General features: G+C 40.6%; 1 protein-coding gene across 1 annotated transcript in view; it reads right to left on the bottom strand.

The window, feature by feature from the left end:
- Positions 1 to 23,662, bottom strand: part of LYPLAL1 (lysophospholipase like 1) — a 29,327-nt gene extending 5,665 nt beyond the window's left edge. The window contains exons 1-3 of the mRNA XM_032103014.1: positions 23,379 to 23,662; positions 16,777 to 16,876; positions 5,681 to 5,850 (exon numbers count right to left, since the gene is read on the bottom strand). Coding sequence (XP_031958905.1) covers positions 5,681 to 5,850; positions 16,777 to 16,876; positions 23,379 to 23,463 — 355 coding nt within the window. The 5' untranslated portion in view covers positions 23,464 to 23,662. The remainder of the gene's footprint in view (positions 1 to 5,680; positions 5,851 to 16,776; positions 16,877 to 23,378) is intronic.
- Between the last annotated feature and the right edge of the window lie 261 nt (positions 23,663 to 23,923).

Raw genomic sequence — 23,923 nt, 5'->3', positions numbered from 1 at the left:
CCTTTATGCTCACGGTATTTGTGATTCTAAACTGAATCACAGAAAGCAAAGTAGAAAATAGCTCTCTAAAGCAAATAGTGAAGCACAAAAACAGGTTGCTCTGCAGAGCTGTGAACCTACTGTTAGCAGAGGTCTTTTAGAAGAAGTCAGAAAAGCAATGATAAGGATTTGCTTAAATAGAGCTGAACCTGCACTGACACATGACAATGGAATAGCAAATGTTGTTAAGTCTCACTCTTCTATGATTCTTTTGGCACAACTGTGAAGAAAGTACAGGTTAATTTGTACCCTGTGGCATGTCTGCACAACTCTCAAGCATTCTAAAAGCCCATCCATCCATTTCATTTTGCACTGAATTCAGGCATTTATTAAAGATGAGTAAGGACATGTTTTCAACAGAATTCGTAGCAAGGCTGAAAAGATCAGAACTCGATTCACTTTATAATTATTTTCTTACCAAAGTCATTACCTTGTATGTGATGATAATATCATGATTGACTTATTTTTGAGTTTACTACTGCGAGTCTTACTTACTCCTAATCTTCACTACCATTTGCTAAACCTGTCATTCACCATACTGAGAATGTGCCACTTCTCAGAGTCTTTAGATACATTGACACCATCAAATGCTGGGAAACACAGTAACAAGTAATGGATCCCACTCCTAATTAAACTTGGCGTCATACCTCCTACTGAAAGAGTTATGAAGGAAATAGAATGATTAATTCGTTAATGTCTCTTTTTACTTCCTGATGTGTAAGCTTGAGTAGCAGAGATCCAAAAGGAAAACACATGGTCAGTTCAGATACAAAAAGAACCCCAAAAACCAAGAGGAACAAACATTTACCCCTAAGTATAAATGCAATGCAAATTTACATTGATGCACTGGAAATTAATGCAATGTTGCAGGTATTATGGGGAAGATGGACTAACAGTACTGCTTTGAGCCCAGCATCTCAGGCACAATTTGGATAAACCACAAAGCCACGTAGTGGGAGGTACAGAAAGAGAAATCTCATTTGAATTGCAGTGAAAAACAGCAAAACAAATCTACAAATTTACTCCATGAGAACAAGGCAGTAAGTACCTCTGAATGGAAGACAATGTCATCCTAATAAAGACACAAGATACAAGATAGGATGAGTGACAATGAAAGGCTTAGAAGCCAAAAACATAAATGCCAAGATTGTAGGTGAAATAGTTTGCTCAACACTTTAACGATTCATTGTTGGATGTTTTTATCTTCACATATTTACAGAATCCTCTCTCTGGGATGTCAAAGCCAAGATATTTTCCCCCCCACTCCCATACCTTTCTCACACACACTGAGAGAGAAGGAAATGCTAATATTTACAAGAAGCATGGAGCTTTCATGTTGCTTCCACCATGGTTCAGTAGCTATGTAAGAAGTCTAGCAAAAAACAAAAAGTGGTTGTGTGTCTTGTGTTATTGTTACAGTACAAGAGGTCGGGAATCATGCATGTGTTTTTTGGCATTTAGTCAAACCTACAGGACTGTTATGGAAAGTTTATTTTCACTGGCTGCGTACACAAGTGACTACAGGTGGCAGAGACCAACACGCTTGGATCAGCACTTCTGAGCTACACAAAAAGTGACCTGTGAAAGTAGAAAATTGGTGCTAAATTAAGAACAAAAAAAGAACAAAAAGACTGCCTTTCACTGACGTGCAGTTGACTACAGCGAGCTCTATCAAAATGCTCAGAAAACGAGAGAGCCATTTCTTTCAAGAGCTTCTGACATATTCTCGAATAAGATTGTTGAAATCTTTAACAATTTTCACCTAAGTGGAGTTTTTTTACAATGCAGTATCAATGTGGAAGCAGTTAAAAAAACTCAAAACAACAGAACAACCAACACAAGAAAACAAAAACCAAAACCACCACCACCTGAAAAACCAATTTAGCTTTAAATAGAAAAAGAAATTACTGTCCCACATTTTAAACTGTGGCTTGTTTGGCCAATTTAGCAATGAATTCAGGCATTTATAAAGAAGAAATACATCCTGTTTTTTAAGAAAGGATACTATCAAAGCTCCAAGTGTCAAAATTTGACTAAATTTATAACATTATTTTATCTCCAAAGTCAATAAAACCTACTTACAGCACTATTTGCAAGGAGTGCTTTAGCCAGGAAGACCAGTAAGAGTAACTCAACAAGAATGTCTGGTAAAAAACTAAGTACCATTATCAAATTCTGGGGATGATATAATTATTTTTTTGAATAATTATGTACTGCTGTTAGTCTCCCTTCCTTCCTCCTCCAAGGTCAGGGGAAATAAAGCTTAATCAGAAGCCTACTTCCTTCAAAAGACTTGTGTTAAAAGGAAAGCAACTCATGAAACTGTCAGGAGATAGGAAGGGGTAGATGAGCCATGTCACAAAATTAATATGGAAGCTTTAAAAATACGACTTCATTTACATCCAGTAAACTAAGCAATTTAATTCTTTAGCAGTAGATTCATAGAGCAGCTGTTAAAAGCAAGGCTGCACCAGCATTTTTCTTGATAAAGAAGAGAGGAGTGGCACCGTACAACCTGGACTCCATCCTTGGCTTTAGCTCTGCTTTACAAGCAGCCACTTGTGGATTTTGGAGCTATTGAAGCAAACAACGCAGGCTATCATTTCTTTCAGAGAAAATGCTCTTACTGCCCCACCATCCTGAGCCTCGTGGAAAGACTGAATGGTTCAAGAAGGGGAATCATCCCCCAGAACACCAGGTGTTGGGCTTCTCATTTTCCATGTTTGAGAGCCCACTGCTGCTTCCCATCTCTTCCCACTCGCTCACCTTTGCACAGTGCTCCCTCAGATCTTGCCTTCTTATCCCACATCTCTGAGCTGTCAGCAGCTGCCCACCTTCCTGCTTGCCTAACACCTCACTCGCCCTCATCCAGCAATATCTGACACTCACTCTCAGCCTGTAATTTCTACTCCTCTGTCCCATATAAAACCATAACCTTCAATCTTGTTATGCTGGTCATAGTCATTTTGTTTTCTTTCCAGTCATTAAAACTCCCACTTACTACAAAATGGTCACTCAACTCAGTTCTCCTTAACCCTTTAAGGAGCATTTCATTCCCTGTAAGTACCTTCATGCAACTGCTCTGCTCTTTGGTTTCTGTGACCTTCCCGAAAAGGCCCCCACTGTTCTTCACAGACTCCCAAGTTCTCCATTTGCTTCTCTCAATTATTTTGTCTCTATTTTCCATAATAAGATATGTACCAGTATTCCCATTATGGATCTCCAACATGAGTCAACATGCACTAGGAATTCATAGCAAAATTTCACCATGGTTTCTCCTGCTATAAATGTCTTATTTTTCCCTTTACCTCACAAAGGCTGCCTCCTCCAACTCTATGGTACCAGCAGTCACAAATCCACTGACTGCTTCCCACCTGTTACCTTAAGGCCCATCTTCCTGTACCAGATGGATATTCCTGACTTTTTTAAAGAGAAATCTAAAAAGATCTGACAGGACTTAGTTATCTGACATTCTAAGCAAGTAACCATACCTTCCATTATCTCCTGTACACCAATCTCCTAAACTCAGAAAAATTTCAGGCCACACATTTCTCCTTTCCCAGAGGACATTACAGTTTGATGCAGACATACTGACTTGGCCTCACATTTTCTTTTGATCAAAAGAACACAGAATGGCTTGAGTCAGAAGAAACTCTAAAGATTATTTGGTTCCAACCCCTGCCATAGGCAGGAAGTCCTTCCACTAGACCAGGTTCCTCAGGGCCCTGTCCAATCTGGCCTTGAACACTTCCAGGGATGGACATCCCCAACTTCTCTGGGCAATCTGTTCCAGTGTCTCAGCACCCTCAAAGTAAAGAATTTCTTTCTAATATCTAATCTAAAGCTATGCTCTTTCAGTCTAAAGCCATTCCCCCTTGTCCTATAATTACACAGCTTTGTAAAAAGTCCCTCCCCAGCTTTCTTGTAGGCCCCTAGGTATTGGAAGGTGCTGTAAGATCTCCCCAGAGCCTTCTCTTCTCCAGGCTGAATACTATAAAGCTGCAGAGTACGTTTACAGAGAAGTCCTAATCTCCTGTAAGAAACAATGGCAGAAGATGGGCAACTATTTGCACAAATTCCTAAGACAATTAATGTCACCTTTATGCATAGAGACCTTACACGATCTCTAAGCTTCACTCTTCACTGCATCACGTACTGGTTAATGACCAAAACCAGTGCAGAAAGGCACAAAGTTCTTGTGGAAGAACACTTCATTTTGTACAGCCACAAGTGACACAATTTTCCACTACCAAGTTTCTTATGCATCCACATGAGTCCCCTTCTGTACTTTGGACGAAGTAACTCAGGGCTGCCTTATTTTGCTTTTTGCATAAACATTGGGCTGAACCATGAGGATGTATGATTATAGTCTCTGTCAGGTGGGGAAACAGAGCTCTCAAGAGTGAAAAAACAAGTACAGTTATTTCTGATTTATATGTGAGGAATGCAAACACACTGAGACGGGGACTTCCAAAGAATCTACAGGATGAAACACTCAGTGCATGCCAACTTCCTTACTCTGCTTATGACTTGGAAAACAACGTTCATACTTTGCAGTCTGACTATTTTTAATTTTGAAGGCTTCAGAGGAAAGGAAAAAAGCCTAGTAGCACACTGGATCTGTACACAGAACATCTCCCAGCCTGCTCAACAGCAAAGCACCTGCACTTCTCCAGCTGCTTCCAAGTCAGCAGGTATAACACAGGAAAGACAGATCAAAGAGACTCTGTTGACAGCCATCCAAAACAATGCACTCTGCAGCCAGGGCAATGAGCCAGGAAGGGAAAGCAAGCACAGGCCTTCACAGAGCAACATGGGGCTGGACCAAGAAAACACACCAGGCTGAATGGTAGTGGCTCAACTATGCAAGATTTTGACGGCGTGACTCAGGTGGACATAAATTTATAAGATCCCACCTAAAGAGTTTTTCCCCCAACCTGGAATAGTCTGTGGTCTAGAGATGGGACAGGGAGCCAAAGACTTGTGAATTCTCACTCCCTCCCTGCCATAGGCGATTTCATCATCCTCAACTCCTGCGCCTCAATATCCTGCTATCTATTTCACCGAAGTACTGTGAAAGTTACTGGAAATTTGTGGAAAGAGAAATAAAGATAGACTCATATAAACTATTACAGCTAATACTTCATTTGTTATCAAGTGTTAACCTTTAGTGCTATGTAACATGCACATTTTTCCTGCATGAATTAATTTAACCCAAAATGATTAGAGCAGTAAGGAAAAGTTCATGATTATTTATATGCTACCTCTCCATTCTCCAAAACGCACGTCATTTTTGGAAAGTGTACTTTTCCATCCTTGAAAAGGGCTTAAAGGCAATAGTAAAATTATGTACTTCTCAAAGTAAATCACTGACCACTCTATTTTAAATAATGATTACAAATGACTGTTGACAATAAAGACAGTTTTACATTTTGAGGATACTGCTTACAGTTAGCCACATTCCCCACCTGATATGGGTTTAAATAAGAATTCAATATTGTTGAGGACTGGCTATTGAAAAGGCTGTTCAGCAGTTTCAAGCCATGCTCATGACCCTTCAGGATAGAGTAAATTCAAAGGAGATGATCTCTTAACCATTAAAAAAACATTAGAATAAACACATTATAAATAAATCTCTTACCTATGAGTATCCTATTCTTGGCAATGCCGTTCTTAACCTCATCGTTGATCAGCTCTGTAAGGCCCAAGCACATGGAATCGATGCTTTCAATGTGTTCAGGAACGTCATTACAGATCTTATACCTGTCAAACCACACATTGGAAAAGGCTCCTTTCATAGGTGTATATGGCCTGGAGTGGTGGAAGGAAAGAAAACAAATGATTAACCAAGCATAAGACCAAAAGCCTCAAGCATATGTAATAAATAAAAAAAAATTCAGTATATCTCCAGCAAAAGAGACCTCTTTGAGGTCTAACTCCTTTTACATCCGGTCACATTGCATTTCCTTGCACTCAAGTCATGGTCCTTCAAGAATGAAGCCAACATTTGGAAGCTATGTAAAATGCAATTTTCAGCCAGTTCAATGTTAATGTTGGTTAGGTCAGCTAAACATTTTAAATCTTAAGCCTGTCAAGAGGTTCTTAATCCTAAACAAAGCTAGGGTTGAAATCCACACTGGAATATGACAAACTGAAGTAACTTCTAAACCAGACAGCTTTGCAGGGGCTAACTTTATGGAATTCAATTGTCTAATTCTTGACAAAATTGACAGGGGATGGGTATTATGAACCTCTAGGTATTAAAAAAGCCTGGCAATTTCTCTTTTTGTCAAATAAATACAGCAATCCTCATCTTAATGGGGCAAGTATCTCATAAAAATAACTGAAAGAAATGCCATGTGCTTACTGGACTGGTGCACAAACAAGAGACATGATACTACCCACCATAACACCACATTGTCAGAATATTATTTTAAGTGCTTCAACAGGCTGCCCAAACCTTAGATAATCAAGAAACCTTCAATTCAAAGAAGCTTTTTTTTTGTTTTTAAATAAAGATGATTAATAGCGCCCTGAAAATCCCAAGAAAGGTGATCTAATTGCCTTGCAATGGCTCTACAATATATTACAAAACATACTGCTATGAGATCAATCATCTCAAACAAAGCCCCTTGAAACCCTTACTTGCTTTGTTCAACCAGAGCAAATTCTTCATTTTTACTTAAGCTTAGATCAGATTACAATCATCATCCACAAAAGGACAGCTTTTGATAGATTTCTGGATGGGAACACACTGAAAATGCTAAAGTTGACTTCTGTGCTGTCTCTGAAATTTTTTCAATACTAGGATTAAACAAAACCACAACTAACCTAAAATGAGAAAGCCACTAATTCAGTTATTCTTAATGAAGGAACAAGTTCTGCCTTTATTAACAAGGCTTCACATATGTAAACAGCTATTTCTAAACCAGTACTGCCACTGGGACAAGTGTTCAAGATAATACTATTTGCACTGTTCAGTCATAAAAGTAAAAAATGAGAGAACAAAGGTTTTTTTCTGCCTGTTGTCATGAACATGAAAAAAAAGTCCATGATTTAAAGGTAAGGAAAATATACAGAAAGAGGCAACAAACAGCAACAGATAGGTACAAACAGACACACTACAGGTTCATCTTTTTCATCAAAGCTTCAGGGTACCTCAAATGTACTGTGATTGAAAGTGCCATACAGTATGTGGTCAAGTGCCTTAGGTAACCCCTCATTTCCTTAATTCAAAACTAACTTGTTATTTCCAAATTACAAATTATTTCCTTAATACAAACTGTAGACTTAAGCACCAGAATTTTAAAAATAGACCTACTTTTTTTTCAAGGTAGCCTTTACTTGTCTATAAACAGTTAACTCCTAAATTGAAGGAAATTCAGTGGAAATATCTTGTATACCCAGCAACATAAAGCTACGTTTTAAAAACATTATTAAAATGCATTTGCCTTTTTTATTGTCTTCTCTTTAGAATCCTATCTCCAGGATTCTTCCCAAATGAATTTATCAACACCTAATAAGAAATAAGATTACAAATATCTAATTCACAGAAGTCAATTTCTAAGAAGAGATATTCCAGTCAAACCTATCAAGAGCAGAATCAGTGGAGTTTCTGGAAGTCACTTGGACAATGTGATGTACAATGGACTAAATGCCTGGGCAAACAGCATTTAATCCATGATTTTAGCTTCTCTCAAACACTTTTACCTCAATCCTGGTTAAAATGTGTAGCAGACAGAGTGCTTTATTTTCTAGTAAAGTCAGAGTACCTAATACTTGTGTAAGAAAAGATGTGAAAGGTTTTAGTATTTGTCATGGTTTAGCATAGTTTGGTTGAACCCACTACAGTATTATTATAGCAGGTTGACCCAGGATTTATATGGAACAAAGATACATACATATATTGCATTACAGCAATTTACTGTTATATTACATAAATATTAAAACAGGTTTCCCCACAACTAAATGACAAGATCATACCATTTATGAACAGGTCAAAATTCATCATGAGATTATAATACTTGATCAGATGTTGACACTCAGGATTTCTACTTGCTGTCTTTGCAAATTCTTCAGTAAGACAGATGAAAGACCAATGTCTTTTAAGCCCACAGGCAAAGACCCCCAAGCAAACAGACAAGTGGCTTTCAGCTGCCTCAAAAACATCCTTGCAAACACTTGATTTCTCAGAAATGCATTAAAAATAACCTTTACATAAAGCTGAGAAGTAAGATTCTTTTAATGGTTCACCCAACTGGCACATCTGTTTTAGTCATTCACCTTTTTCCTTAAATAATCCCTTTATTAGCTGGCACACTACAACTCAGACATTACCACGGTAAACAAATATGTTTGGCATGGAACCATCTGTGCAGCTCCAAGAATACAGCACCAAATTTTTTCATACAATTAAACCACACACAAAAAAAAAATCCCTATGTTAAACTGACATGAGAAGCTGGACTGAAATATGCAAAAGCAAAAAAAAAATATAGAGCAGAGTGGAAACTCCATCCAACAAGATCAACATGGTCAGTTAAGGACGAAGTCAGACCAAATAATCAGCTTTAAATTTGGGGGTTTTTTTGTTTTGTTAGGTTTAATCAAAATTCATGCCATTAGTCCACCTGTGCCTCACTTTCCTTCTTCTCTTTTAAAAACGATACTAGAAATAAAGCTCTGTGTCTCTAATACTGTGTGCTGTTGAAACTGGGAATGAAAATATATAGTCCCTCAAGATGTGTGGGCATTTTTTCTTACTGGGTTTTAAAGGGTGTGAGTGCTTATGTTTCGCTTGTTCTGGAGCACATAAAAGATTCATATCCATATAAGAAAACAAGAATCAAGAACCCTCTCTCTGGGTATATTCAGCTTCCAAACTTGTATGTATTTTTAAGAGACAGTTGAAAGTAAGTTCAATTTGTATGAATTTCTCTCTTAAAATTTAAAAGTCAGAAGAGACAGCAAAGGAGACATGGCTAATATCAAACAACATTTAAGAAACTGCAGGCATTAGGAGGATTAGAATCTTTAAAATGCTTCCCAACATCCCCAAATCACTCTAAATGATGTTTTCTGATTACTTTATAGCTTCTATTTGTAAAGGTGTCATCGTAGATCAACATACTTCTTGCATTAGAGTGCAGTCTCAAGATCCTACACAATACTTCCACTGTCTTAAAATGAAAATATGTCCTGTAATATCTTTGTAAGTAGTTATCATCATTTTAATCTCAAAAAGAAGTAATTTTCACTGTTGATTTCACTGTGAAGTTTCAAAGCAATACACCTCATTCCAGATTTTAAAAACTCAAGATAGATTAGCTTCTGCTAACCTGAGTTCTGTAGTAATGAAGAAAACATGATGAAAGTAGGTAGCAGCAACACCATCTATTTCCACCTTTCTGAAGCATGAACATATCCTCTAGACCTTCTTAATCATGTTTAGAATTGTGCCAGCTAGTCTGAAATTATCTTAACAGAAGTGGAGAGCAACCAAATGATGCTACACAAGGTTCAAATTCTGATCTCAAACTATGGCAAATCCCATCTCCAAAATGATGATATTAGCATAGTGATTCACATAAAACTACAGGTGGTTTTGTTCATTACCCAATAAATCACTGTCCCTATCCAACATTTTAAGTTAGAGGACAAGCCAGCAGTTATAGCTGCATTAAATAAGAGTAGAAGACAGCACATTGATAAATGGCAAATATTCTTCCCCCAGCTCTTTCTCCTGATGCACAATTGTATCACTGCTCAGCACTACGATCACCCTGCATTACATAAACCCAGACCACTGGTGCTGGCTCCAGGCTTCCAGACAGAACTTCCCGAAATGTCAGACAGAACTGGAAATTTATAGTGAAGTTGGGCTTCAAGATTGAAATAAAGACAAAGGAAGATCAAAATTTACAGAAATCCTCAATTTTTCTTGCTTCTCAAGCCCATCTCCTCTCAGTTAGGAGACAGGGACTCTCAAACTGTACTGCTGTCTTTTGGAAGACTGTGCACCCCTCTGAGAAAATCTACAGGGCACACTACCACAGTAGGTCTACATTGCTCTGATGAGACTCCACCTGGAGAACTATATCCAGTTCTGGAATCCTCAGAACAGGAAAGACATGGACCTGTTGGAGCAGGTCCAGAGGAGGGCGACAAAAATGATCAGAACACCTCTCCCACAAAGAAAGGCTGAGAGAGTTGGGTTTGTTCAGCCTGGAGGAGACAAGGCTTCAGGGAGACCTTACTGCAGCCTTCCAGTACTTAAAGGGGCCTATAAGAAAGATGGGAACAAACATTTTAGTGGGATCTGTTGCAACAGGACAAAGAGGAACGTTTCAACTTAAAATGGATACATTTAGACAAGATATAAGGAAGGCATATTTTACAACAAGGGTGCTGAAACAGCAGCACAAGGTTGCACAGAGGTGGTAGATGCCGCATACCTGGAAACATTTAAGGTCAGGCTGGATGGGATTCCAAGCAACACGATCTAGTTGAAGATCCTGCTCATTGTTGAGGGGCTTAAACTAGATGGTCTTCAAAGGTCCCTTCCAATCCAAAATATTGAGTGGTTCTAGAAGCAAGTCTTGACTCTCTTAAAGCTAATGGCTGGTTTTTTGAATGAAAACAAGTGACTCCCTAATCCCAAATTCTCTCATATCATAAAGTCACTGCTGAATTTCAGTACTACATTTTAATAGAAAATTTAGGTCAAAATTCTGCTTTTTAATTCCCCCTGTCTCTTGAGGCAGAAAGCAAATTTTAAAAGAAATGGGGAGGAAAGCAGAGAATCCAGCTAGTCAAATACGTAGTATAAATTGGAAACTCTAGTCCAAGGTACATCTTATGTTAAAACTGAGGGTGAACATATCTTAACAATGAAGCTTTGTGGTATGGTAACAGAGCATGTGATGTGTCCAAAATTCAAACAGCTTTAACTTAGAACTACACTTAAAAAAAAAAAAAAATTCTAAAAGGAAGGCAAGAGTCATCTCCGTAAGGAGCAATTTTGGCTGTTCTCCAGAAAAGGCTATGCCCTGTTCACTCAAACACATGCAAATGCTTTTGATAGAGCTGTTCTGGATGCACATTGTCTGAAATGAGAGCTGACTGAGCCGGTACAGAATGGTTACCTGAAGAAATACTATGCTGACAGCTTTTGTTACTTGAGACAAATCTTATTCATTCAAGACAAAGGGAGCTGCAATAGAATCTGGCATAAAACTCAGTGGGAGAAATTAAGTTTGTTTCTGTTTCTTTGCTTCTGTTGGTTTGCTGGGTTGGTTTTGTTGTTTGGGGGGGGGTTTTTTTGGAGACGGGAGAGTAAATTGCGGAGATTGGTACTAATCAGAGAACAGCAATAATTTTATGGTTGAAAAGACCATAAAAGACCTTTAATACACATTGCCAGCTCCTCAGCAACCAACTAATAGTGGCTGCTTTATACATTCACTGAAAGGAAGTAGCAAGAGGCAAACCAGGGTCCAATCTGCATCAGTTCTCCATTATGGGGTCTGAAAGGCACTCTGGGATTCAAAGTGGCATCTTTCACAAGCTGGTGGCAAACACTTAGGATGGATGAATGATACTAGCTAAGCACAGAAACCCTTGAAAAGGCTGGAAAGCAAGAGTACAGCATGGCACATAACTTAGAAATCCACAACAGCTTCCTGGAAGGGTGATATAAAAACCACTTCTCCAACTCTTCTGTACTGGAAAAGGGTTGAGAGAAGAAAAACAAGAGGCAGGATGCTTAGGAGCACAATGTAGTAAAAGGGATTAGAAATCCAAGATCATTTCCATGATATTTTAATTTGTTTTCCCCAAGCGTGACTACAGTTATCTCTGACAAGTGTTTACTGCATTCCACGTGCTATTTAGCATCTGATGTAAGTATTAGATATATGCATATCCGTAAAGTTTTCCTCACCTAATTCCAAAAAGGAAAATATAGAGTTTATCCAAGCATGCTTCGAGCATTATTATGCAGAACACGTTGAATTTCTACTTAAAGGAGATGAAAGAACCACCCTATGACACCAACCCAAACCTTTTCCATTTCTCCCTCAAGCTCCCACCTTTAAAAAAGACTCCTTTGTGTTAAATTTATGAATGAGGTTAGGGCTTACAAAAGTCAAGGATTAATAACATTTGCTTGAGCCAAAAACAGTACGATAGGCAGTGTGCACGCTCCCCTCCAATCCATCTCAAGTCCGAGCTGCAGTACCCCTGCTGCTTTTCCAATCCGAGGCCTCTCACAGGCAGAGGCTGCCAGTGGAGCTGAGTGGTGCCAAACTGTCTGGTGGTTTTGTGATAGAGCCAGATGGGGACTATGGTAAGATGAAGCTCATTTCCACCCACGAGCTGAGCAAAGATGTGAATTTAGGTGAAAAGATGGAGTACTGGGCCTTTTAGTCCTTACCAGCCACATAAAGATAATGGAAATTAGAATAAATTGGGAAAAAAACTCCAACCAGACAACAAGTTCTGCACAGAGACTTAAGTACCACAGAAAAGTTTGTTGAGTGAATGTCAAAAAGATCCACAAAATAGCCAAAGTAGTATTTACAGTTGATTTTCTGACTTGCGAAAGAGAAGGACTGTCAGAATGGAATGCAAGACAACGCAAGGAATCTTTGGCCCAGATTTTTTCAAGGAATTATAGAAGGCAAGGTATATGTATTAAAACAAGCAGAGCCTAAATGGTTTTAAATTTACCACGTTAGCTCCTGCAATGCCAATTTAAACTATCACTTTATATTAAAAAAAAAAAGGTTAAATTGGGTGGTATTCAGTTCTGATTTAGAAACTCAATAGAAACCTAATGTTTAAGTCACAGTTGTAGCAGCTGAAACAGTATTTAAAGTTGTAGCCATCCTGACCCAAATAAAAAGGGAAAAAGGAAACACTTTCCTTTAAAACTATTAGTGTAGACGTGGCTTTAGGGATTGCATCAGCTACTAGGGCTCCAGTTTGAGCTTGTTTTTTTTAAAGATATATATTAGCATTACAATTGAGAGAAAATAGAATTCTCTTGTGTTTAACAAGTTTAATCTATGTGCAGAAGCACTAATTTTGAAAGAATGCTGGATACAATTAAAACAAGTTCTTGACTCATTTTTAAGTATCCCAGTAGGCTACATTACCGAGAAAAAAACAAAACCTCCAAGCAATGCGTAAAACTTTTAATTTGTAAAGCAAAATTTGCATACCCCAGGTACATGCATTTAATTTCCAAACATATTCCAAATTCAGGTGTCACTACTCTCACTACATCACACCGAGCCTTCAAATCCACGTATTTTTTCCATTTTTATCTAAGCATGATTTTTACCACATGCATTTTACTTAGTATTTTTGCAAGTTTTTCTTTTTTAACTGTAAATTTCACTATCTATATTATGTTATTTTTGGTCAGGAAACAACCAAATATGAGACTCACTGCACTTTCCAATGTGATGGGGGATAAGTGAGACAAAATATTGCAAATACTGCCTGTCCAGGGTACATCAGGTGATCACTCTCTGTACAAACCCTGAATATTATAAAAATTATTAAAGAAAATATTTTTTAAAAAAAAGAAGTTTGATTTTTTTCTAGAGACCTATAGAGAAGAGTAAAAAACAGTTTCATAAAATGTAGTTCAGTAACATTCCATTGCTTTTACCCATAATTGTCTCTAGGGTTTGCGGAAATCAATGCTAGTGTAGACAAAGAACATATTTCTGAGTTCTTCCCAATTATATGCTGGACTGGTTTTCCAAAATAATTTTCAAATACATTGACTCTTGAATCAAAACATGTCTGAACCTCTGATGCTGTGCAAATTAAAAATGTGCGTGTTTCAGCACCTGGGATAAGAGCTAAACAAAACATAAATATAACCCAAACCCATCCTCTACCAAAAAAACCCCCAAAAACAATGTTGTGTTGAAAAATGTGAATTCCACTGCTTTTAAAAATTCGGTTCAACAGAGGTGAAGAATGTATAAGACCATCTCTATGGATCTATCAGCAGAATAACATCCATCAAAAATATGAGGAGGTATTCCTGACCTGCAGTTTATCCTGCCAAAGCCCCCAGCTTTGCAGTTAGATCATCAAACCTGCTTTTACTGGCATAACTACTTTGACAGAGAACATTCAATGTGCATGTGCAAAGTTCTCCTGGAAAAGACAGGAGCTTAGAGTATGAAGTACATCCACATTAACAGGATTTTGCCAGAAGAGCACATTAGCCAACCCTAGGAGGGTGTTGCCAAGCTTCAAGCTTTTCTTTGATTTCATCATCAGCACAAGGACCTGCAGTCAAGTTTTGCACTGACAGTGCAGTGGCAGGTTAGAGACCCACAGAGGCTCTCTCTCAGCAGCCTGACTTTCAGCCAGCACATTACTCAGCCTCTATGTGAGTAAAGAACCTGGTTTCAGAATCTTTCCAGCAGATCTGTGTGCCCATAACCACCCAGCTATAGGTCTCATAAGCAAGGATGCTGAATTCCTCCCCTGGTGCCAGAAACATTTTGAATTCTTATCAAAAGATATACGCATATATATATATATACGTGTGTATATATATATATATATACACACACATACATAAAACCAACATATACACTCAAGTTTAATTACTTTAATGTCTGCCATTCAAGTTTGGAAGTTCTAGGCCTTGCTTTTGTTTTCTGTGAAAGAAAGGAAGGCAACTGTTACAAAACCATTTCAAAAAAGCATAGTGTGGATTGTTCTTGAATACCAAAACAATATGAAATAGGTCTGTAAATGCTTTGTAATTGTGGTTTCACGAATGACACGTATCATCACCACTTCAGCATTGCTGCAAACAGTGGCAAACACTGCTGTACTTAGGAGCATCTGTTTTATTTTACTGTGTCAGCTAGGGCTGTTTATCAGCAACAGAAGGCTGTACACAAGAGTACTTCTCCAGTCAAAAACAAACAGTGTTTTACATTCTTTGAATACATAACTTTTCTGTTTTGCTAAAAGCCACTTCTGAATCAACTCATGCATGGCCCTACCTGCTCTAGAAAAGAACAAAAGTAATCTCAACTTAAAAAAGAAAAAAAAAAGAGAGAGAAATAAACTGTTTATTCATATCTTTTAATTACAACAGTATCTTTCTTCCCATCTGTTTACCAAAGTACTGAAATGCGAAGTCTTAAGATAAAAACAAATCCCTTCATTTGAGTCAGGAGACCTTGCTCATTAATTATTCATACATAGTTTACATCTGTAGTTACCCAAAGAAACCAGAACAAGTGAGAAAAGGACTGGACCTCAGAAGTGCAGTGGGGTGGAAAAGTAAAGCACTGGCCCAGCAGATGTGGTCTGAGGCGCTCTGGCTGCATATAGCATAGGGAAAAAAAACATTTCCCAGGGGAGCAACTCCTCCTGCATTTCCCCAGTATCTGGTGTGTTGGTAGGGAAGCAGTGGAGCCCATCAGCATGTGTGATGTGCCACTGGTAACTCTAGCATCACTTCAGCCTGTCATCAGTGAAGCAATGAGCACATTATTTACAGAAAATGGTATTCACTCCCTGCTAACCCAGAACACACAGCTTCAAAGGCTTCCACTCACGGGCTTGATTTTTCTGTAACACAGTGAGTACATTCACACTGCAATCTCTCAGTCGCTTTTCCTGCCTAAGTAGACCATAAAAAATACATGGTCAAGGAAAAGGTTGGGGTTTTTTTCATGTATTAGTGAGTGCCAGACAAAATCTGCTATTATACTTGTTTATACCTTCCAAGAATTTTTTTTCTGACTTTGAAACCTCTGTACCTCAAAAGTCTGTGTCACAATTTCCTTTTCCGTTCAGCATTCATCCACACTTATGCACAAATTCAGAAAGAAACTCAACCCGCTTACATTTCAAGGAAACATTTTCCTAACTTAGAGCCACAGACACCTTAAAAAAAAATGGTATTAAGAAAAATTAAACACCTCTGAAAATTAGTATTTAATATATGTTACATACATAATATATATAATTATATATTATATATTAAATATTATCTTTGGATACATTAGTATGGGGGTAGGTGTCCAACTTTTAGCCTCTAGATTTGACTTCACAAACTTTCAAAATCCTACAGGAAAAATTTTTTGTCTGTATTTCCATCTACTACTGAACATAGCATCATTTAATAACAAGACTTCAGCTTACAGCAAATGTTGAACTCAATTCTCTTTGAAATAGTTGGGCCAGGATTCAAACAAGAAGTAATGTGCATTTTTGAATTCCCAGCCCTTTTTCCAGGAGCTGAGGATCTTTGACATCCTACTTGCCAAAAAGACTGACCGCCTTCAGGACTGAAACCTGGCATTAAATACAACACAATATTTTAATGGTTAATATATGGGAGTTATTCCAGGTAGGATTGTGATCTGGATCATGGCTCTATAATGCCCTACAACACACATTGCAGTGTCATCTTCTATTTATATGAAGGAGATGGATAACTACTATGAGGACAATACCCAAATTTCAACTAGAGGCTATGACTTCTGTGAACCATTTAGAGTCTTAACCACTCAAAAACACAGCTCCTGGACAACAATGCATGGTTGAGCTTCAGTTTTGTCAAAAAGCATGTACATGAGAAAGAAGAAGAAATTGTTACAACAGTCTGTACCAATATTCACAGCCTATTTTACAGTTTTGGAACACAGTAATTTAACCCTACAGTTACAATCTATTAAATGATACCTGGCAGGAGCCGTTGGGTAAATTACTTTTATATGTTGGAATGCCATGTCTTGATTCAAAATTTGTTTTATCCATGCTCTTGCTCCTTGGCCAGTATCACCTGTGTCACACAGAAGAGTACAAAAAGAATTATTCTGTGCATTTAGCAAGAAAATTATGTAATAATATAATATATAATTATATCATTATTATAAAAGATATATTATGTCAAATATACTTCAGATTGACTTAAATTATTAAGTTAATACACTAAAATGCTAAAAAAGAACTTTCTAGAACAACTTCAATCCCCTTTCCAATGGACTCAAAACTTCCTAGAAAAAGACTGCTTAAGAGGTCTCACAACATAAGCTTAATCAATACTTCACTACATTCAATGACTTAAGTATCTCCCAAGCAGACACAAGGCTTTATCTCTTACTTGCCATTTACCTTATTTGCTGATAACTGATAAACAAAAAATCTCGATAAACATCTTGAAAGGTGAGATAAAATAACTGTTGCTCCCTGTTGGGGTCCCTCCCCCGCCGTGTAGCCCTGGGAGAGGGGCCCTGAGGGCACAGACACGGGGCTTCCCTGCCCCTGCTCAGCCTCGTTCCCATTGGTTGGTTTGTGTTCCCTGCGCGGGCAGAAGGACCCTTGGTCCCGTGACTGGAACAGTTCCTCAGCAGAGCTCCGGCCATGCGGCTGGAGAAATAAACATCTCTCTGAAACAGCTATCAAGAATCTGTCTGTCCATATATATTTCCTTTCCACGGGACTCCTGGTTTGATATATGCGTGTTGCAGGATCCCCACTGCAACATAATGGTGGAGAATTGTGAGCAGAACGATCCCTGATCCCTAAGCGACTGATTTGTGTGAGTAAACCCTGGAAACTTTGGATTCCTCTTCTTGGTTTTGCTTTGCTATTCCATATCTAAACTATGGAGGAACTGTGGGAAGACTCTTGGCTCTCAGAGCCGCATATGGACATTTATCTTAAACTTAAAATGATTCTTGAACAACGATTTGTAAATTTTAGCTTGATTCAAGCTCAAAAAGAACTGAAACACTTCCTGGCATGGTTGTTTAAGAACTTTTTCTATGTTTCTTGGGATTTAATTCTTACCAAGGGCTTTTGGAAAACCGTTTGGACACAGTTAATACTGGAGTCAAAATATATGCCGATGGAAGAATATTTTCGTGAATATTATTTAGTTACCGAGACTGTTGAGCAATGTCAGCTGTGTCCTGGCGAAGGGGGAAGCCTGGCACAGGGACCGTGCGGCCCAGGCCACGTGCGCCGAGCGCTCTCCGAGCAGCAGCGAGGCAGTTCCCGCGCGCGGGCGGAGCCAAGCGAGCCGCAGTGTTGGTGGCGGAGCGAGGCGCGGCGGGAGCGGCGGGACCCGGCGGTGCCCGCACGGCCCAGCACAGCGCATGGTGGAGCGAGCCCCGTGAACGCCCGGCCGAGAGGGGCGGTGCGCGGGCGGCGGCGGGCGGCAATGGCGGTGGAACGGAGCCGCGCCCAGCCGAGACGCGCGCTGGAGCGGAGCGTGGGGGGGTCGTTGCTCGGGGGCCCGGCCGAGATGTGGGTGCAGCGCCCGGCATCGGCAGCGAAGCTGCGACCAGAGGAGGCGACGCACGGAGAACTGAGCGGCGCGGCCCGGCCCGGCCCGCGCGGCCCCGAACGCGACCCCGGGAAGAGCGCGCAGGCACCAGCAGCCCCGACAATTCCAACACGGGAGCAACTGAAGGAGAGAGCAAAGACGCAGCGAGACAGAAAACAGCAGCCACTCGGAAAAAGGAAAAGATCATAGTAACTAAGATCTTAGGGATAGTAAAATGGTATAATGTTAAGCAAAATTATGGTTTTATAACAAGGTGTGACAACCAGCAAGACATATTCGTGCATAGAACTGCTATTAAAAAGAATAACCCTGAAAAATGCATCCCAAGCTTGGGAGATGGAGAGGTGGTGGAATTTAATATTGTACTAGGGAGAAAAGGGTTACAAGCATCGCAGGTCACTGGGCCTGATGGTGTTCCTGTAAAAGGCAGTATATATGCAAAAAATCGTAGTCATGTTAGACAGTATCTCCATTGTAAGTCCCCCCTACAGTTTCCCTTTCCTAATCCCACCTTTCCCTTTTACCCTATGTCCTATTACCCCCAGTGTATTCCCAATCCGTTTTTTCATCCATGGTTTCCCTCACAAAACCATGCTTTTGCCAATTGTTTCCCCAAAAATCCCTTTCCAATGCCGAGTGGGGGATGAAAAGGGGGAGGGAAGAAGTTAAACCCTCTCCTGCCTCAGTTTCCCCACAAAGCATGCTCAGAGAATTCTGTCTCCCTTCTGTCAGCCCTAAGATGTTCCACAGAATCTGATTGGACATTTAAAGACTCAGGAGGGTGGCTTGTTTTGTCTTGAAACGGTTCTTGTTATGTTTATCCAGTTGTTTTCATTCTCCTTTTATTAAAATAAAACGGGTGAGGTGTTGGGGTCCCTCCCCCGCCGTGTAGCCCTGGGAGAGGGGCCCTGAGGGCACAGACACGGGGCTTCCCTGCCCCTGCTCAGCCTCGTTCCCATGGGTTGGTTTGTGTTCCCTGCGCGGGCAGAAGGACCCTCGGTCCCGTGACTGGAACAGTTCCTCGGCAGAGCCCTGGCCATGCGGCTGGAGAAATAAACATCTCTGAAACAGCTATCAAGAATCTGTCTGTCCATATATATTTCCTTTCCACGGGACTCCTGGTTTGATATATGCGTGTTGCAGGATCCCCACTGCAACAGCTCCCCTTAGAAAAGATAATTACTTTTACTAGAGAATTTTATGTTAACCCAGTTCAGAACCCAGTAAAAAAGATCTTCACATTTAATTATGCTAATATTGCACATAGGCTTTAAGGGAAAAACACAATTTGTAAAGAGATAGGTTCAGTCTAAATATCTAGCAGACTCTTAAAGAAACCTTAGTCACACAGTTCTGCTTGGAAACTAGTTGAGATCCACTCCCAATCTGTTTTTCTTCTAGTTTTACCAACTCAGCCTACAGCCAAAACCCCTGCAGACTGAAGTGCTATGAACAGGATGAACTCTTCTGCAGATAGCACATGCTCCTTTTACACAAATACACATATATACACCAGTTTCTCCAGCTTGTCTTTGCACCACTGGTATCTTCAGCCATAACTTGACTGCCACCCCTCTGAAGAGCAGGCACACACAAGTCCTCAGTATCATACAATACTTCAATCTTGAGGAATCCAGTCCATCAAGGAATATAGTTTACAGTAGGAAGGATGTTCAACCTAAAAAATTTAGTGGGGGCTCAGCAAACTGGAATTTCACTACTGCCACTCATGCCATAGGACTTTAGTCTTGCTTGAAGTTGAGGTTCCCACATACTATCAATTCAAATTGCTAATATTCTCTATTCTCTATTCAGTTCAAGTTGTTTTGTTTGACTTCAGAACTCACCCCATTTTTTTCAATAAAATGGCCAAACCAAAAGAAAAAAATATCACTGTCCTTAGCCAGGCTTACTGCCACATTACATGGACTCATCTGAACGCTGTCACATGAATATACCAATTCATTGTTAAAATTATTGTAATTCCCCAATGGAGAAAAGCTGCTCTTGCTTTAGGACTCTAGCAAAATTTAGTGGCTTTTATTTATACACACATTAATGTATCTTCAAATTTAAAACAGAAGGCAAGAAGGATTCAAATCCTGCAATTTTTTCCCTGTTAAGCACAACTAGCATAACTAGAACTAACTGTTCTCTGACCTGAACACTCCACGTGACAAATAAAAAACAGGGTTGCAAAACTGACACAAACCTTACCCTGTGCTAAGTTAAACAGTAAAATCAAAGTTACCTCCTTAACTGGATGTTTCAGAACACACTCCCACAAGCACTTTGCTGATGCAAGCAGCATGGTCAGAAGCCCAAACACACCTCTGATTCTTCACAGACACTCTTGACGTACCAAGGGTTTCCTCAAGGCTATTGTCATCTCACTTATAAACAATGTATCTTAGAGAGGCTCAAACTAACATTTTTCTCCTTATAGAGTCCTTTTTTTTCAGTTAAAGAGCCAAGGCTTAGGCCTTGCAAATACATGCACAGAATGAACCCTCAGGTAAGTCAACCAGCTATATGAATGATTACAGAATTGGGACTTAGGTCTTTACAAACTCCTTAATGATGCAGGACAAATCATTATTCTACTATTTATATCCACCTCTTAAACTTCACAAAGGTCTGCAGAAACATTTACCGTCATTGAACACAACTTGTCCATGAAAAGGTCACAGAAAACTCAGTAAGAGAAAATTTAACTATGCCCTTCCATGTGTCAAGAACTGTCATGGTCCAAATGCTACTCAAACATGCAAGTGCTTGTATGCTCAGATAATGTAGTTTGACTTCCTAAGAACAGAACTTGAAGGAGAGGGAGAAAGAGAGGAGACTGTGACATCAAACAAAAACCAACAAACCTCCTGAAATATTAAGTCTTTCAGGCTCTTCTGAAATTTTAGCATTGTATGTTCTTCTGAACACTACAAAAGCAAGCAAATGATGGGTGACTCTGCTTTGAGTCAGTTTACAAACTGCAAAAGACTGATGGCAGCTATATTATCTTTTTCTCCCTCCTCAAGTAAAATATGAATTTCTTTCCTTTCAAATATATCTTGAATTTCCAAGTTTTCTTTCTGTGCAAAGTTTAAATTTAACAACATGTAACATGCAGATTGGATATTAGGAAAACTTTATTCACCGAAAAGGCTTTCAAGCACTGGAACAGGCTGCCCAGGAAAGTCACTGAGTCACCATCCCTGGAGGTATTTAAAAGATGTGTAGATGTGGCACTTAAGGACATGGTTTAGTGGTGGACTTGGCAGCGTTTGGTTAATGGTTGGACTCAATGTTCTAAAAGGTCTTTTCCAGCCTATGATTCTGTGCTTGTTACAACATGCAAAGTTGTAATCCTCAGCCTAAAAAGCTACTACATACTTGCTATGCCCATCTTCCTTGCCAAGCTACCAAATGGCACCTCTACCTCAATCTGATGTAGAGTACATCAGGATTTTTCTAATATTTTTCTATACCATTTTGCACTTACATTCTGCACTCATTACAGTTTGTCTAGAGCAAGCATTACGAACAAAATGGATTCATGCCATTTGACTGCCACTTTCCATCACAAGTGCTGTACAAAGGTTTACAACTCAGGTTTACAGGCCAGCCCACAGCAACAGCACTGTGGCTACTTCTGTTTTAAATTCTATTCTGTGGAACTCTTAGAAACCAAATAAAACCACCCCATTACAAACATTATGAACAAAATCATATAAAAAAAAAAGAAAAATTGTAGAGTACTTTAACCACATGCGGAATCAACCTCTAACCATAATCCTCCCTTACTCCTCCAACATTAGAGAATATTATTTCCTCAAGCATTAAAAAATTAGCATTATCAAGAGAGCTGAACACATAAACTCTTTCATTTTCATTCTTTTACTCACAGAATTTTTAAAAAGCAAAATTAAACTAGATGATAAAAATGAAACTATTAAGGACACACATCTTTGTTAAACTCAACAGAATCATCAGCTAAAAGCAAAAGTAAGCAAAACACAGGGAAAGTGTTGAGCGTATTGCCATATGCACATGGGCAGCTCAATAGTATTGATTCGCAAGGCCTTGATCTAATAAAGACCTAAGATTACTGGGGTTTTTATTTTCTTTTTACTGTCATGTGGACTTTAGTGTTGTTATTTAGCTCGTTAGAAATAACGTTTAAGGAAAAAAACCAACAAAACACACGCTCCCTTCCTGCCCCCAGCCCAGTCACTGATGTAGGTAAGTCCCCCCTGCAGAGAGTGGCCATGAAGCCAGCCCGGACAGGGACAGGGCTCTTTTGAACAGTCAGAGGTCTGTCAAGCCACACTGGCTTTTAAAAGGTGACAGTACTCTCATGCCAATCCTAAAACAGCAAGAGCCACTTTAATTGTGAAAATCATCCTTTGCATGTGGCTACCCTCTGAGAAGGGCAATTTAGGGCGTAACAGGACTCGGGGAAACGGTATGAAGTGTAAAGTCGGGTATTAGGAGAAGGTTGTTCACCCAGAGGGTGGTTGGGCACTGAACAGGCTCCCCAGGGCAGTGGTCACAGCACCAAGACTGACAAAAGTTCAAGAATGTTTGGACAATGCTCTTAGGCACACTGTGTGACTGCCGGGGTGTCCTGTGCAGGGCCAGGAGTCGGACTGTGATGATCCTGATGTGCCCCTTCCAACTGAGCATGTTCTGTGATCTCCCGCAACGCGGTGTTCTCACGGAAGCCGGGCTGCTGTGAGCCGGCGCCGCCCCTGCGGGACCCTCTCCGGGCACCCGCACACGGCTCTGCCGCCCACCGCCAGCTCCTCCTTCCCGGCCTGAGGAGGGCACGGCCGCGGGGACAGGGTCACCTCAAAGCCTTCCCCAGGCCTGGCGGCTGCCGCGGCCCCCCCGCCCCGCCGCCCTCTCCCGCAGCACCGGCGGGCCGACCCTGCCCTCTCCCCGGAGCGCCCCGTCCCCACGGGCAGCGGGGAGAGAAGGGAGGGAAAGCAGGCACCTGAGCCGTGCAGGAAGATGAGGGAGGCGGTGTGCCTGCCCGCGGGGGACACCACGCTCCGCTGCAGCGCTGCGGGCACCGCCATACCCAGCACTCTCTTCCTCTTCCTCCTCCTCCTCCTCCTCCTCCAGGCCGGCCCTGCCGGTTCCGGGGCTGCCGACGGCTTGTCTCCGCCCCCCGCGCCTCTGCTGAGACACCCCCAGCTCTCCTGGCACCGAGCTAAGAAAGCTCGGTTAGCAGAGCTTGTTTACGGGCAGCGCGGACTGCCTGCAGACGCCGTATTTAGCAGTGCCCTGTGCGGGGCCGAGCCGCCCCTTTGGTGTTGTCAGACGTGTGCGGGGAGGCGTCGGGCTGCAGCTCACCGCGGGCAGCGCTGCGAGGGCAGGGCCCGGCTGCGGGTGGCACTGGTAGCTCCTTCGGGGCGCTTCAGAAAATGAAGGGCCTGCAAGGAGCACCGTGAAGAAGGTCCCGCAGACATTTGAGAGCTTGTCCGGCCTTAATCCACGTCTAAGCACGACTATTCTGATGCTCTTGCTAGTTTCAAC

Source organism: Corvus moneduloides, chromosome 3 (assembly GCF_009650955.1).
Source record: "Corvus moneduloides isolate bCorMon1 chromosome 3, bCorMon1.pri, whole genome shotgun sequence".
NCBI classification, from domain to species: domain Eukaryota; kingdom Metazoa; phylum Chordata; class Aves; order Passeriformes; family Corvidae; genus Corvus; species Corvus moneduloides.
The sequence above is the reverse complement of the archived record's forward strand: the minus strand, read 5'-3'. Positions and strand labels throughout refer to the sequence as shown.